At 44.6% G+C, this 16,381-nt stretch overlaps 1 protein-coding gene and 1 long non-coding RNA gene across 6 annotated transcripts in view; one reads left to right on the forward strand and one right to left on the reverse strand.

Annotated features, from left to right (window-relative positions):
* Nucleotides 1–16,381, reverse strand: part of IMPG1 (interphotoreceptor matrix proteoglycan 1) — a 157,108-nt gene that overhangs the window by 99,604 nt on the left and 41,123 nt on the right. The window contains exons 3-7 of the mRNA XM_086316885.1: nucleotides 15,628–15,794; nucleotides 15,334–15,362; nucleotides 12,826–12,890; nucleotides 12,145–12,248; nucleotides 8,008–8,160 (exon numbers count right to left, since the gene is read on the reverse strand). Of these exons, the coding sequence (XP_086173011.1) occupies nucleotides 8,008–8,160; nucleotides 12,145–12,248; nucleotides 12,826–12,890; nucleotides 15,334–15,362; nucleotides 15,628–15,794 (518 nt within the window). The remainder of the gene's footprint in view (nucleotides 1–8,007; nucleotides 8,161–12,144; nucleotides 12,249–12,825; nucleotides 12,891–15,333; nucleotides 15,363–15,627; nucleotides 15,795–16,381) is intronic.
* LOC147365632 (uncharacterized) overlaps nucleotides 6,714–16,381 on the forward strand; it is a 28,344-nt gene continuing 18,676 nt past the window's right edge. For 3 of the 5 annotated variants that reach the window (XR_015132611.1, XR_015132609.1, XR_015132610.1), the window contains exon 1: nucleotides 6,720–6,878. This is a non-coding gene — a long non-coding RNA (uncharacterized LOC147365632). Of the gene's footprint in view, nucleotides 6,879–15,483; nucleotides 15,766–16,381 lie in introns of all 5 variants that reach the window. The other 2 variants (XR_015132612.1, XR_015132608.1) reach the window with 2 other exon arrangements.

The raw sequence follows: 16,381 nt of genomic DNA on the forward strand, positions 1-16,381 counted from the left end.
CTCCAGGTGAGAATATTGGAGTGGGTTGCTATTTCCTCCTCCAGGGGATTTTTCCCACCCAGAAATCGAACCCAGGTCTCCTGCATTGCATGCAGTGTCATTACTGACTGAGTTATGAGGGAATCCCACACACTGAGTAATGATCATATTTTCTGAGCAACTAGCACCCAGGGCTTCCCTCAGCTGGTAAGGAACCTGCCTGCAATGCAGGAGACCTGGGTTTGATCCCTGGGTTGGGAAAATCCCCTGGAGAAGGGAATGGCTAGCCACTCCAGTATTCTGGCCTGGAGAACTCCATGGACTGTATAGTCCATGGGTCGCAAAGAGTTGGGATGACTGAATTACTTTCACTTGGTCTTCTCTGGCGGTGGCTCAGATGGTAAAGAATCTACCCACAGTGTGGGAGAAGGAAATGGCAACCCACTCCAATATTCTTGCCTGGAGAGTTCCATGGACAGAGGAGCCTGGTGGGCTACAGTTCATGCGGTTGCAAAGAGTCAGACACGACTGAGCAACTAACGCACACATTACTGTTGGTGTTGTTCAGTCGCCAAGTTATGTCTGACCCTCTGTGACCCCATGAACTGCATCAGGCCAGGCCTCCCTGTCTGTCACCATCTCCCAGGGTTTGCCCCAACTCAAGTCCATTGTATCATATGATTGGGAAGATTCTGTGATGCTTAAAGGATTGTTAAAGTCAGACTGGCTGCTGTACCTAAATAAAATAGTAGAAGCATATAGTAGATTAGTGAATATAACAAAAAAGACACAGATGGCTAGAGACAGCAAACTAGAGATTACCAGTGGGGAGAAGAAAGGAGGAGGGGCAAGATAGGAGGATGGGGTTAAGTATAAAATATTGTCTATAACATAAGTTACAAGGATACACTGTACAATGCAGGGAATATAGCCAATGTTTTATAATAATGATAAATGGAATGGCACCTTTAAAAATTGTGGATCACTATACTGTCCACCTGTAACAAATAATAGTGTATAGCAACTATACTTCAATTGAAAGAATAAAAAAGAATGAGTAGAAAAACGGTAACAGCAGCTTCTAATCTTATTAGATTCACTCTTAGATTTACACGGACTTTACATTTTCTTCATTTGACCTTGTTAATGAGGCATATGATCAGAATGTTTTACAATTGCAGTACTCAGTGACTCCCTGACCCACGGCAGCCTTCTGTCTCTGGGTTCCCCCAGGAGGGATGCTGCTGCTGCTAAGTCGCTTCAGTCGTGTCTGACCCTGTTCGACCCCATAGACGGCAGCCTATCAGGCTCCCCTGTCCCTGGGATTCTCCAGGCAAGAACACGGGAGTGGGTTGCCATTTCCTTCTTCAATGCATGAAAGTGAGAAGTGAAAATGAAGTCGCTCAGTTGTGTCTGACTCTTAGCGACCCTATGCACTGCAGCCTACCAGGCTTCTCCGTCCATGGGATTTTCCAGGCAAGAGTACCGGAGTGGGTCGCCATGAGATGGTCCTCGCCAAACTCAGCAGCATTCTCCATCCCTTCTCCACTGAGTCCCTGCTTTTCTTGGGTTCTTTTTCCACTCCTCTGGCCACTTTCTCAGTCGCCTTTGCTCCATCCTATTAATATTTCTGGCTTCACCCACTCCTTTAACTACTAGGATTCTTCAGGTCCGCATCCTCAGCCTCGCGTTGCACTCATGTTCCCATTTAGGCAGAAAGTTCGCCCTGCGCTCTGTGCTAGGCTCTTGGGACGCATCACCGTGCAGATGTGCCCTGGGCAGCTCACTAGTGGGAAAGCAGGGAGGCAACAGAGACCACGAGGAAGTGATAACAGTTTGTATCCAGGCGTGGGAGGGAGAGGAGGGCCAAAGGAGGGCTGGAGAGGTGAGCGGGACCTGCCCTGTCTGCCATCCTCCGTGCCCACTCCCCTCTACCTCTCATGGGGGATCTGGTTTGCTCCCACGGCTTCTATGATCACTTAAGAAACAGCTTCGAGTCCTTCACCTGCAGATCCCAACTTTGCCACTAACTAAATATGTCTGAACCAGAGTCAGCCTCATCCTTCCCGATCTGCCTGCCTTCCCCAGGCACCCTGTATCAGTCAGGGTCACGGATACTCACCAGCTTCCATCCAGAGAGCCCAGCGGTCCCTGCACACCTTCCCTCCCGTCCAGTCACCAACACATGCTCATCCAAATCCCCCATGCCTTTCGATGCCACCAAGTTTTCCTTATTCCCATGGCAGGCACACCCTCCCTGTCTGCTGAAATGGCTTTTCTGGATGATGTGTAGGGGAAAGGAAGGGTTTTGGGGGTGTGTTGGGGTGGGGAGAAGGAAGACATCTCCTAACTACACTTCTTTTTTTTTGTAACCAAGTTTATTGTTTCATATCTGTGGCTCTTCGATAAAAATCCTGTGATAGGCGGCACTGTGTATCGAATAAGGTCCATATATACACTGTCAATACTGTATAAATAGATAACTGAGGAGAACCCACTGTATCGCGCAGGGAACTCAGTGTGGTGCTCTGTGGTGACCTAAATGGGAAAAAAAGCCCAAAAAAGAGGGGGTATATGCATATGGATAGCTGAGTCACTTTGCTGTACAGTAGAAACTAACACAACATTGTAAAAGAGCTATACTCCAAGAAAAAATAAAATCATCCTGGCTGAGGTTGAAAGAAAAAAGGAAAAAGGAAAAAAAAAAGAGAAAGGAAAAAGAGAAAAAAGAGTCCAATTCTTTAGAATGGCATTTAAGACCCTCCACAATTTATTTACCCTGTCCACCCCCCAGTATCTTTCCATTGCTCTTCCTGCCATCCTTATTCCCTTGGCAAATATCCTGTCCTCAAGTCACACTAAACTAACCCCTGTGTCTCCCTAAATACAACTTGTCCTTTTTCCCGACTTCTGTGACTGTTCTTCCCTTTGGCCTAAGAGGCAACTTCTACCTTCTGTTCATTGACTGTCTTCCCCACCCCCCATCATTCAAAGGCAGCTCAAACATCTTCTCTATTGAAAAGCATTTGTAACTCCCCAAAGTCAGGCTCCATTATATCTTCTCTCTACTGTTCTAGAACTTATTGCCATATATCCCACAAGATAGTCCATGAGGGGAATGCTGCCTCCCTCACTGAAACTGTGCTTCTTGGACTTCGGGCTTAGGTCAAATTTATTCTACTTTATCTCTCTCCCTCCCTCCCAGTCTTATAGTAGGGACTTATAGTAGGAACTCAGCAAATTTTGCTTAATCGAGTTGAGTGCATCTTTTCATTCTCTAAATTCATCCTCATGCCTGCCTTGTCACGGTATCTAAAATTACTGCTGATGCTATGCTATCTACACCAAGGACTAGAGCAGTCATGCACAGATAACCCCAAGTCACTTACACTGGGCTTTGGAGTGCATCGTGGATTTTCTTTTTTCCAGCAGACTGATTTACTATCTAAATTATATTTTATTGTACCAGTGTTATAAATAGTCCCTCCCCACCCCCCACCCCGAGTGTGTGACAACTGCAGTGATGAAGGTAGCTCAGCTTTTGGGTGAGGAGGAGATAGCTGTGTACACCTGAGTTTAAACCTTGGTTCTGCTACTTTCTAGCTGCAAGCCCTTGAGTTTATTGCTTAATCTCTCTGGACCTCTGTCTTCTTAGCCGGCATAAGATAACAATTCATATAGCGTAAGGTTGCTGTGTGTGTGTGCTAAATCACTTCAGTTGTGTCCAACTCTTGCAACTCCATGGACCTTAGCCCTCCAGGCTCCTCTCTCCATGGGATTCTCCAGCCAAGAATACTGGAGTGGGTTGCCATGCCCTCCTCCAGGGGATCTTCCGACCCCAGGGATCAAGCCTGCGTCTCATTCATCTACCTGCTTTGGCAGGCGGCTTCTTTATTACTAGCGCCACCTGGGAAGAGAGTTGGTGATGCTATATTATTTATTTACTTAATCTCTGCCTCTCCTACTGGATTCCTAGCACCTTAAAAGCCCAATTTCCTGTTATTTCTTCAGTGTCCACATAGCACAGAGTCTGGGGAGGGCAGGGCAAGCCTTCAGTCAGTTGTTTTAGACAGACTTATGCAAGGAGATCCAACCAGTCCATTCTGAAGGAGATCAGCCCTGGGATGTCTTTGGAAGGAATGATGCTAAAGCTGAAACTCCAGTACTTTGGCCACCTCATGCGAAGAGTTGACTCATTGGAAAAGACTGATGCTGGGAGGGATTGGGGGCAGGAGGAGAAGGGGATGGCAGAGGATGAGACGGCTGGATGGCATCACTGACTCGATGGACATGAGTTTAAGTGAACTCCGGGAGTTGGTGATGGACAGGGAGGCCTGGCGTGCTGCGATTCATGGGGTCGCAAAGAGTCGGACAGGACTGAGCGACTGAACTGAACTGAACTGATGGGGGGAGGATGGAGCAGGAAATGGCAACTCACTCCAGTATTCTTGCCTGGAGAATCCCCTGGACAGAGGAGCCTGGCAGACTACAGTCCATGGGGTCGCAAGAGTTGGACACGACTTGGTGACTAAACCACCACCGTGGGGGGAGGAAGGACAGGATGACAGTCCCCATAGAGCCGAGGGCAGGAGGCCTGGGGAATAAGTTTCCATGCCTCCACTCATGTGCCTCACCATGAGCTTGATAGAGGCGAGCAAGGAGGCAAGGTTTTGAAGGGCCCGTCTTTATTTGGGGGCAGGTGGGAAAGCTCAGTGACAAAAGCCCTACAACAAATGGCTTTGGGGCCACAAAGCAATTGTCATGCCAGTCCAGTGACAGCCTGGTGGCTCAGATGGCAAAGAATCTGGCTGCAACTCAGGAGACTCGGGTTCGATCCCTGGGTTAGGAAGATCTCCTGGAGAAGGGAATGGCAACCCACTCCAGTATGCTTGCCTGGGAAGTCCCATGGACAGAAGAGCCTGGTGGGTTACAGTCCAGGGAAGGTTCAAGTGTGAGCTACAGAATCTGTAGCTAAAGACTCGGACCCTGACTCATCCTTCTTTCTGGTTCGGGATACCAGGGACGCTGTTACGCATCTGAAAACAATGTATCACACACAGAATTATTTCTGGAGAAGCCCTGGCTGCAATGTGGGCAGCAGTGAGCCTTGTGGGGAGAGCAGCCCTGCAGCCCTGGCTCTGGGGGACTGGATTGATTGCTCGTGTCCCTGTCCTCTTTGTGAACCTGCCTGTAATGGATTAAGAATCAACGTTGCTTAGGAGGGTGCAGAAGGCATCCAGGGAGGCGATGACAAAGGCCTTCAGTTAATTCTGCTAAATTATCTTCTGGGGACCTTCTGATCATGGAGCGCTAACCACTAAATTGCTAATTAAGTGCCCAGTTAATCTTATTAATAATATGAAATGCACAGGGGCCTTCCTGATTCTGCTGGGATGTATGTTAACGGGGCTGTAAAAAGGCAGCTGTGTGGAGTTCTCCCGAATGTTTGCACGAGAGAAAGCATGCAGACAACAACTAAGCGATCCTTCTGACATTTGTATTAAACTGGTCATTAAGTTTATTGTGGAAATTAAATTACTGCAGAGGACTGGCCATTAATTCCTGATTAGGCCTGGATGGCTGCGCTAATGTGAGTGCTGGGCTGTGGTGAGGCTGGCTGGTTCTCTCAGGGTAGCTGCTGGGAGGTCAAACTGCTGGGGTGCCTGGAAGGGGAACAGAAGGCTGAGCAGAAGCAGTCCCCTGACCGTGGAAGTGGAACCAGAGGACTGGTGCGATGGTCTTTGGGACAAGACTCAGCAATACATACTCTTCTTTGGTGGACAAATTTTTCAGAGGCTAGAAGAGGCATGTGCATTTGCTGATGATGCAAAATCCTTTCCCACACTTAGTTATTTGGGAAAAATAGAGAGTATAGCATAGTGGTTAAGAGCAGGAGTTCTGGAGTCAGGCTGTCTGGGTCTGAAACTTGACTCTGTCAGTTGGGTGAATTAATTAATCCTCCTGCACCTCAGTATCTTCACTTGTCAAAAAGAGAAATGATTTTACTTTAAGTATAGAATCATGTGAGAAATGAAATGCGTTTATATATATATATAAAACACTAAGAACAGTGCTACTATTTTGATACAGAGCATTTTAGACTTGGAAAGGGACTTCAAGGTCATCTTTAGTTTCTAAATGAGGGATCCAAGGTCAGGGAAGTGATCCCCAAATTCTCATGACTACCTTGTGGGCAGAAACAAAGATTAAAACTAAGACTTGAAAAAACTATAATTTATCTGCATTATTCTACATCAGGTGGTTTTAGGTGCTTAGAGAATTAACAACAGGTCGATGAAGACAGTCTATGGCCAATTATCCAATTTTAAAATATTCTGACTCTCCTGAGGATTTGCTGAAAAGAATATTTCAAAGAGCAAATGGAAAAGTTCACAGACTATTCTTTAATTCATGCTATCTACTAATCCATGCCTCAGTACTTCTCTGGTCCATAAATACACTGATGCTTTCTCTTTGAAATCTGTAGAAAGGGTTCTTTACCATTTTGTTGACTGAATGCTGATGCAGTAAGAGATTGGAGGCTAAGAATGTATTTCGTTATTTATCTCCTCACCAGCTGAGAGGAGGGGAGCACTGAATTCTCCAAGTATGAGAAGTGGATACCGGTGGTTCCCTGACTATGTTGAGTAAGATGCTTGTACACCCAGGTGGTTCAGAAATGTAATTCATGGTTACCTAATCTCACAGGTGCTTCTATTTTCAGTTGCATTTCTGCAGACAATTACTGAGTAGTTAACTGCCTGCAAAGCTCTGTATTTGGAGGTAAGTGGCAGAGATGAAAGAAGCAGTTCCTGACCTCAAGGGGAAGCTTATGCTCTGGTGCTGGTGAGGGCGTCTGAGAAGCAGAGAGGAGTGGAGACCACGAAAGCCACAGATGTGTAAGTAGACAATCTCAAGACAGGGTGATCAGTGCTGTGACGACAGGGAGCCCTGGGTGTTAGCCCAGAGAAGAGGCATTGAGCCCGGGATGGGTAAGGAGAACACTTCATGATGAAGTCTGTACAATGCGACTCAGGGAAGGGCATTCTAGAGAGAGGATGCAGTGCGTGTAAAGACTAATGGTGATAAAAGATTTGCAAGCAGTTTCATTTCTGTGGAGTCTAAAGGGGGATGTGAGGAACTGGTGTTAAGAGGAGGCTGGAAAGGAAGGCAGGAGGCTTATCATAGTACATAGATGCCAAGTTTAGCACTGACGTTTGAAGAGCTTTTAATTTAATCAGAAACAGGCAGCTATGATGATGGTCAGAGATAGAAGAGACATCTTGGGAGAGCACCTTGATGGGGACCGTATCACTTCTTCCACTTATCACCCTGGAAAATGCCTTTTAAAAATAACAAGTGTTGGAGAGGATGTCGAGAAAAGGGAACCTTTGTGCCCAGTTGGTGGGAGTGTAAATGGTGCAGCCACTATGGAAGCAGTATGGAGATTCATCAAAAAATTAAAAAATTGAACTACCATATGATCTAGCAATTCCACTTCATTCCAGTTCTGGGGTTTATCTGAAGAAAATTAAGACACTAATTTGAAAAGATATATGCACCTTCATATTCACTGTAGTATTATTTATGATAACCAAGATATGGAGATAACCTGAGTGCCACCAATGTATGAATGAATAAAGAAGATGGAATATATCACACACAATGGAATATTATTCAGCTATGAAAAGAATGAAATCTTGCTATTTCCAACAACATGGACGGATCTTGAAGGCATTATGCTAAGTGAGATAAATTAGAGAAAGACAAATACTGAGTGAACCCACGCATATGTGGAACCTAAAAAAAACCCAAACCAGGCTCATAGATACAAAAAACAGACTGGTGACTGTCAGAGGCAGAGCTGGGTGGAGGGGAGCAGAAATGGGTGAAAGCAGTCAAAAAGTAAAATAAATAAATAAGAGTAAAAAGAATGCTTGATCGCCAGAAGAAGAGTAGAAGGGATTTATGGGCTCCCAGATCTAAGTCACACCTTGGGCTCTGGTTGTGTGGGGTGGGTTTGCTCACCTGAAGCTGAGACTTGGCTGCGACCTCCTGGTAATACGGGGACTGGGAGTTATCCAGCTCTGACTTGAACTTCTGGTTTGCCAGAGAGATACTTAGCTCTACTTTCTGCTCCAGTGCATCCTCAGCAGCATCAGTGAATTCTATTTTTCTTTCCTGTGTTAGAGTTAGAAAAAAGAGAAGTGGTTCTATTACTGTAAAGCATAAGCAAATGGTTACATCATATAATATGTATGCATTGCTATTGTCTCAAGAAGAGGGTTATGAAGCATTAAGTGCTTTTAGAGTAAGTCCTATTAACTAGAATTGGCCTCTGAATTTCACTGAGAGACGAAGTATCAGAGCTGTAATGAGTTAATTACGTAGAGTCTTCAAGAACATTGTCATTTTATGACTGCATGCTCTTGTGGAAGCATTTACAAACATACACACACACACTTGTTTACTTTTTACTTTTTATATCCTTTGGTTCATTTAAAATAATATCTCCTCTATCATCTAGGGTGGAAATCTTCGCCTTCTCTGAACCTTTGTACTGGTGAATAACATCTGAATCGCTCATTTGGTACCTTTGATATACTTATATAGAGGTTTTGTTTAATGGTAATCTTGTCATCCCACAAATAATCCCCTTGAATCCAGTGTGATTCTCACACTTCACTGAGTCCCCCACAGCAAAAAACGTGAGACCATTTCTGTACAAAACTCTTGGGAAATATATATGACGGGGCAGGTCACATCCTCAGTAACCTGTCTTGGCTTATTGATTTCATCTTCAGTCACAGTACTTATTTTTTGTCCTTATGCGCACTATAAATTCTTTGAAGGCAGGGACTAAGTCTTGCTCATCTTAGTATCTTTATGTACAGCCCAATGTTTGCTGAATGAAAGAATTAGATGTAGGTGGGAAAAAGGATGTTAAGAGGAGGATGTGATGAATGTGGAATAAAACCTTCGGAGCATATTTACTGCAGAAGGAGGGACCTATATCAGACTCTGAAGGAGATGAAACACTGTTAATATGAGAAAAGAGAAGGCAAACTGGAGTTTTCAGAAATTTTGTAGTGAATATCCTTAATTTCATTAATTTTTTCCAATGGCAGATTTCACTGTTGGTAAACCAGTATTTCTGAGAAAAACAAAGCATTGAAATTTGTTGTTCATGGCAATAGTTCCATCAGGTCTACAGTCGTCCAGCCTAAAACCCAGAAAGAATGGTCTGCAGGGTTCTTATCTCTGTTTCCATGTGGAACTGATGAGACTGAACTTCCTGTCCTTACCTCCTGACTTTGACCTGTGCTTTGGAGGGAGGGTCAGAGGAAAAGGAAAGGGCCCGAGAAGCCTCACAGACTGCAGAGAATGGTAGACCTATCACAGTGGCAGCATAAGGATAAAATCCAGGTTCTGATTTGGGGCCCTTTCCTTACATTACTTACGTCATCCTGCTTATTTAACTTATATGCAGAGTGAAAGTGAAAGTTGCTCAGTCATGTCCGACTCTTTGTGACCCCATGAACTATACTGGGGTGGGTAGCCTTTCCCTTTTCCAGGGGACTGTCCCAACCCAGGGATCGAACCGGGGTTTCCTGCATTGCAGGCAGATTCTTTACCAGCTGAGCTATTGGGAAAGCCCATATGCAGAGTACATCACGCAAAATGCCAGGCTGGATGAAGCTCAAGAAGGAATCAAGATTGCTGGGAGAAATATCAATAACCTTAGATATGCAGATAATACCACTCTAATGGCAGAAAGTGAAGAGAAACTAAAGAACCTCTTGATGAAGATGAAAGAGGAGAGTGAAAAAGTTGGCTTAAAACTTAACTTTCAAAAACTAAAGATCATAGCATCCAGTCCCATCACTTCATGGCAAACAGATGGAGAAGAAAATGGAAACGCTGAGAGACTTTATTTTCTTGGGCTCCAAAATCACTACAGCTTCCCTGGTGGCTCAGACGGTAAAGCGTCTGCCTGGAATCCGAGAGACCTGGGTTCGATTCCTGGGTTGGGAAGATCCCCTGGAGAAGGAAAGGGCAATCCACTCCAGCACTCTTGCCTGAAAAATCTCATGGATGGAGGAGCCTGATAGGCTACAGTCCATGGGGTTGCAAAGAGTTGGACACAACTAAGTGATTTCACTTCACTTCACTTCAAAATCACTGTAGATGGTGACTGCAGCCATGAAATTAAAAGACACTTCCTCCTTGGAGGAAAGCTATGACCAACCTAGAGAGCGTATTAAAAAGTAGAGACATCGCTTTTCCAACAGAATTCCATATAGTCAAAGCTATGGTTTTTCCAGTAGTCATGTATAGATGTGAGAGTTGGACCATAAAGAAGGCTGATTGCTGAAGAATTGATGCTTTTAAACTGTGGTGTTGGAGAAACCTCTTGAGAGTCCCTTGGACTGCAGGGAGATCCAACTGGTCAATCCTAAAGGAAATCAGTCCTGAATATTCATTGGAAGGACTGATACTGAAGCTGAAGCTCCAATATTTTGGCCACCTGATGTGAAGAACTGACTCATTGGAAAAGACCCAGATGCTGGGAAAGATTGAAGACAGGAGGAGAAGGAGGTGGCAGATGGCGAGATGGTTGGTTGGCATCACTGACTCAATGGACATGAGTTTGAGCAAACTGTAGGAGATAGTGAGGGACAGAGAAGCCTGAGGACCATGAAGGGTTGGACACAAGTGAGTGACAGAACAACAACAACCTTACGTTACTGAGGCTTCCCAGACAGCCCAGGGGTAAAGAATCTGCCCAAAAATGCTGGAGACTCCAGAGATGCATGTTTGCTCCTTGGGTTGGGAAGATCCCCCCAGAGTAGGAAATGGTGACCCACTCCAGTATTCTTGTCTGGAAAATTCCATGTACAGAAGAGCCTGGTGGGCTACAGTCCATGGGGTCACCAGGAGTTGGACTCGGCTGAGTTGGACAAAGGGCACAAGAGCCTTATATTACTGCCTTCTTCTGGGTCTGCTGCCTGCCTGGCGCTTCCACAACTCTACCACTGGAACAAAGGGAGCGAGATTTGCCTGCTTCTGCACTGTCTGGGCCCAAAGCCTTTTGGAGGGGTTGAAAATATCCTCCTTTGATTGCTGTTGTTTAGTTGCTCAGTCACATCTAACTCATTGTGATCCCGTGGACTGTAGTCCACCAGGCTTCTCTGTCCAGGGGATTCTCCAGGCAAGAATACTAGAGTGGGTTGCCATGCCCTCCTCCTCCTTTGGATTAGGAGATGCAAACTGCTATGTATCAAATAAATAAGTAACAAGGATTTATCATACAGCACAGGGAATATAGCCATTATTTTGTAGTACCTTTAAATGGAGTGTATAAAAATATTGAACCACTATATTGTAAACCTGAAACTAACACAACAATGCAAATCGACTGTGCGTGCGTGCTCAGTCACCTCTGTCGTGTCTGACACGTTGCAACCCCATGGACCATAGCCTGCCAGGCTCCTCTGTCCGTGGGATTCTCCAGGCAAGAATACTGGAGTGGGTTGCCATGCTCTCCTCCAGGGGATCTTCTTGACCCAGGGGTTGAACCTGTGTCTCCTGCATCTCCTGCATTGCAGGTGAATTCTTTAACCACGGAGCCACTTGAGAAGCCCAAATCAGGTAGTCAATTAAAAAGTCCCCCTTTAGTGATAACCAACATTCAATTCCCTAACAATCCTCTCATCCTGAATGCCTTTTCACTCAAACAGGGTGGTGGCCAGAGTTGCTTTTTGCCAGAAAACACTGTTTTAATTTTTCCCCATCTTGACATGCAGGATTTCAGCCATTTGGATATTTTTCTGGACTATTTGAGCTGGACATGACTGAGAAAAAAGCCTCTGTCCTTGCTGTCAGGGTGGGATCACACTTTGGTGGGGAAAGGACTTTGTTGATGAGTTGAGAGACGCATTCATTCATTCACCCATCATTTATTCACTCTAACGCTAAGTGAAAGTCCTGTTAGTCAAGGTCATGTTTAAAGGGCTGTCTGCATATAATGTTGGCCCATTCTAGTAAGCTTTAATAATTAGAAAGGGGTAGCACTGATGACAGCGAATGGCCAGCCCATCCCTGTTTTACTAATAAAACCAAACAGACATGTGAAGAGCTAGATTGAGTCTGAGAACGTCTTACTCTTGTAGGCACTCTGGTGTCCGGGAGGGTGTAGTTGAGGATTTTGTTGAGCAGTGTGTCGTCGGTAGGGAGAGGCAAGGGCCCGGGTGAGACACTGGCAACGTCTGTGGAAATTTTAAAAAGAACAACGTTGAGACTGGAGGAGTTTAAAGTAGAACAAGGTCACGATGTCACATGCTTTTCCTGTCACTCTGAAAATTACAGATATCAGAACTCATTTTCTTTCAAGATCACATATATGTGTTCTTGGGCAAAATATAACTCATACTCTTGATCCCACTTAAATTCCTCATTATCCTTTCCAAGACCCAAGCTTGGTGCTTCCCTAGACGTGTTAGTTAAGTGGTTTTTGCCGAATGAGGTCTGGTTAATTTTTCTTTTTGTGATTATATTAAGGTCACAAAGATATCTTATCTTGAATTTGTTTGTTGGAAAATATTGGTAATGATTGCCTCCAAGTGGTAGGATAATGGGTGATTTGGTTTTCCATTTATTTTTTCCTATATTTTCTAAGATTCATGCTATGAGTTTAAATTATAAAGTTAGAAATATAGTCAGTTTTGAAGCAGTGCATTATAAACTGTGTCAACATCAATTAAGGATTGCTTTTCAAATAACAGGCTTTCATGATGATGTGAATTAAGGTTCAGAAGCAGATGAAATGAGGACATCCAAGCTTACCTGTTGAAGACACAGGGGTTTGACCAAGCTCTCCTAAGGTCTCCTTTGTGACTACTTCATCTTTTCTATTAGCACAATAGAAAATAAAAAACAGGTGGTGAAAAGGAGCTTGATGACAACAGAAGAAACACATTTAACACATTTTCTTGTATTTAGACCTAAAAATTAGAGAGAAAGTATACTTTAAAACTAGGTTTACCTATTCTTTTAATCACAAAAGTAATCTTGTAATACATTTTCATTGAAGAAAAATTCAAACAACTTCCAAAAAAATTATTTTTGACTCCAGGGTTTTTCCTGAGCACCTTGGCTTTTTGTAGTCCTGGGGAGCATTTTCATGGTAGACAAATGTTTGGGGGGCTTGAAACTTTATAGTTCCACTATGCTGCAACTGTGTCCTTGACATCAAAGACAATTGGTCACATGAACTATGACTGAAACAGTTTTTCTAAAATCTCAGACCCTCAAACCTGCAAACTCAGAGAGTCATTAAGTTTATCTGATAAAGTAACTCTTGTGGTTACGATAATGAGAGAGGGATAGATTTTTGGATAATGCAGGTGTATTAAATCCCTATTCTGGACATAATCATTGCCCACCATGGTGACCTGCTGGGGACTTGTGGGTAGGCTTGCAGTGCCAGGGACTGTGAGTGTGGATGATATCCAAGGGCAAACCCAAGGTCATGGTTATAGGGCTGTCTGCATATAATGTTAGCCCATTCTAGCAAGCTTTATTTAGAAAGGGGTAGCAGTAGTGATATCTATTGAAGCGTACTGAATGATTTCTTACTGTAAGCTATCAGGTCTCAAAGGATGGTGTCTGAGTTTGTGCAACATAGCCATGATGGACTGTTTGATCCAAACAGTAGCTCATGCTGACGGCAGACCAGAAGTCACAGCGAGGTCCTCTGTTGTAGGGTCATGGAGAGGTGGGACTCTCCAGGGGGCTTGAAAGGAGAGCAGGATTTGGATGTGTGGAGAGGAGAAGGCAGGTTCTCCAGACAGAGAGGAAGACCGCAGTCAGAGCCCAGGATGAGCAGGGTGTGGGCTGGACACGGTGGGGAAGTGTCATGGTGACTGTGGTGGGGTCACGGTTTGTGGAGACAAGGCTGGAAAGGTCCGGGGGTGAAAGCTTTGATTAATTAATTTGGTCTCTCCCTCAGTGGAGGTCCTAACAGGGAACAGATAGCTCACTCAGAGTGTAATAAAGGCCTTGCTAAGTCATGGGACAAGTGTGAGAGCAACCACAAGGGTGAGTGCAGAACCCACGGCTGGTAACAGCGAGGGGCTGAAAGCTCCCTTCATCCAGGAGGGTTGAGGAGATGGAGCGGTGATGTCAACCAGAGACCTGGAGGCTCCGTGGGAAGAGAGGGCTGCCTGACAGGGGCTGGGCGGAGGCTGAAGGAGGCCAGCCGTCCGGAAGACTTTGCAGGCGGCGGGTGCAGGAGGTGATGCATTCGTTCACCTCACTCTGCTCTGCCCTCTGGTCTCCTGCCCCCCACTGGCTGGTCCTTCTCAGAAGTCAGAGGCCAGGGGAGGTGAGTGAGGCAATCATTCCCGCTCAACCCTTGGCACAGAGCAGGTGGAGATGGGTGGGGAGGGGAAAATCCCAAGAGCCAGAGGAAGATGCGGGAATATTTTCAAAAGCCTTTGAACAAAGTTCAGTGCAAAAAAGGGCCTATCTCAGACATATAAATCCAGCGGAAGTTATGCCAGGTAAGCAGGGGAAGAGGTTAGAGGCAGAAAAACCTGTTAGGGAGACCAGATTTGACTTTTTTCACCATGTAAATTAAAAAGGTCCTGGACCAGGTGGCGGCAAAGGGAGCAGAAATGAAGGAACAAATGTGAAAAGCATTGTCAGTAATCTCTATAGCCCAATTTGTGTCTCTCTCTGCAGCATTATTATCTTCAGATTTAGATTTCTAAATGTTATATAATGTGTGTGATTTGTGAGTTTAGAGTTTGGTAACAGCATGTCTCTTCTTTAATCATTTTATCGAATGTACTTTTCCTTTGCTTTTTTTTTTGCATTTCGATTTTCTTATTTGATATTCAGTTCTTGTTGAAGGCATAGCTCAGTGCTTCAGTAATTTAGTTTGAGAAATACTAACACTTTATAGAATACCAAATGAGAGTTCAAAATTCAGGTTGCTCTCTGATTGCATTAAATATGTTTCCGATGTAACTAATATTTTTCAACAGTTCTAAAAACAACTATTTTAATTGCTCTATGTCTTATAAGTAAAAAAACCATATTAGGTAATTGTCACCTGGTATTGCATTCATTTTCATCTGCAAATGTAGTGCAAACATCTATCTCAGTCTATAAGGTCTATCCATTTTCCCTTTTATATACTCATTTATCTTCAGCAAAATACATGCACAAATTGTCTGTCAGAATCACCTACTCAGATCTCAGTAGCTGAAATAATATAAAGGCATAATAGCTCCATCGTGTGATCCTTCAAAAGTCAAGAGCATGCTGCACTCTATTTTGGGTACTTACCTCTCAAGGAAGTTTCTCTGTTTCATTCTCTGCAGAAAGATAAAAAGTCATTTTACCAAGAGATAATGCCAACCGAAGAGCCAGAGTCTATTTTCATTCCTCTTTCTCTTTAACTTTACTTCAACCTGCCTGTGCAATGTTATTTTGCAGAAATGAATTTACCGTTGGCCTTCTCAGATCTTTCCAAGCATTTCTTCAACCAACCCATACCCTGGGGAAACTAATTCTAAAGGGGACAGGGCTGGAGGCCTGGGAGCTACTTTGGACTAACTTACATACCGTCTTTGAACTGACCTGCTGAAGAAGATCCAGGTGCTCCTGGGAGTTGCTGAAATTTTTCCCGATGTCAAAGAGGCAGAAGGTCTCCTGCTGGCAGACGCTGACCCAGTCCTGGTATTCCCCCGGCTCAGGGAGGCGATCCAGAAAGATCCGGTAGGCTTCCCACACCGCCTCCTGGCACACTGGAAGGCAGCATGCCTTAGAAGATGCCACATCCTTAGAAGATGCCCTTCTCCCAACCCAAACACAGTCCTAAACATGGAGAGCTCTGTCATGGCTGATGTTGACACACTAGCTTACAGCCCATAGAGATTAACGCATTCAACAAGTATATATGGAGCAGGGAGAAATATATACCTGGGAGAAATACTCCCAGGTGTATATATATCACCAGGGAGAAAAATAAAAGAAGGGAGATAGGAATGTGTATGTGTGGGTGACTGCTATTTATAATAAGGTGGTTGAAGAAGTCCTCATGATCAAGGTGACTTTTGAACAGCTTGGAAAGAGGCCCCAAGGCTGAAGAACAGGGAGTGCATTGAAAGACTAGCAAGCAGGTCAGCTGTGGCCAGAGCAAGGCTGAGAGTCACAGAGGTGGAACATAGAAGGCTGTGGTGAGAGGCACACAGAGGGTACAGGACTTGTAGCCCAGTCGTCTTCTGCTGGGCCTCGGGTACCTGGCTGGATCTGCAGATTTTCCAAGGGGTAAACAGTCACATATATATTTAAACACTCAGTGTCTAGATCTCAGCTTTCCTAGCATGCTTTC

The sequence above is a fragment of the Bos grunniens genome, chromosome 9 (genome assembly GCF_055505025.1).
Source record: "Bos grunniens cultivar Pamir isolate PY7600 chromosome 9, Bosgru_T2T1.0, whole genome shotgun sequence".
Lineage (NCBI taxonomy): Eukaryota > Metazoa > Chordata > Mammalia > Artiodactyla > Bovidae > Bos > Bos grunniens.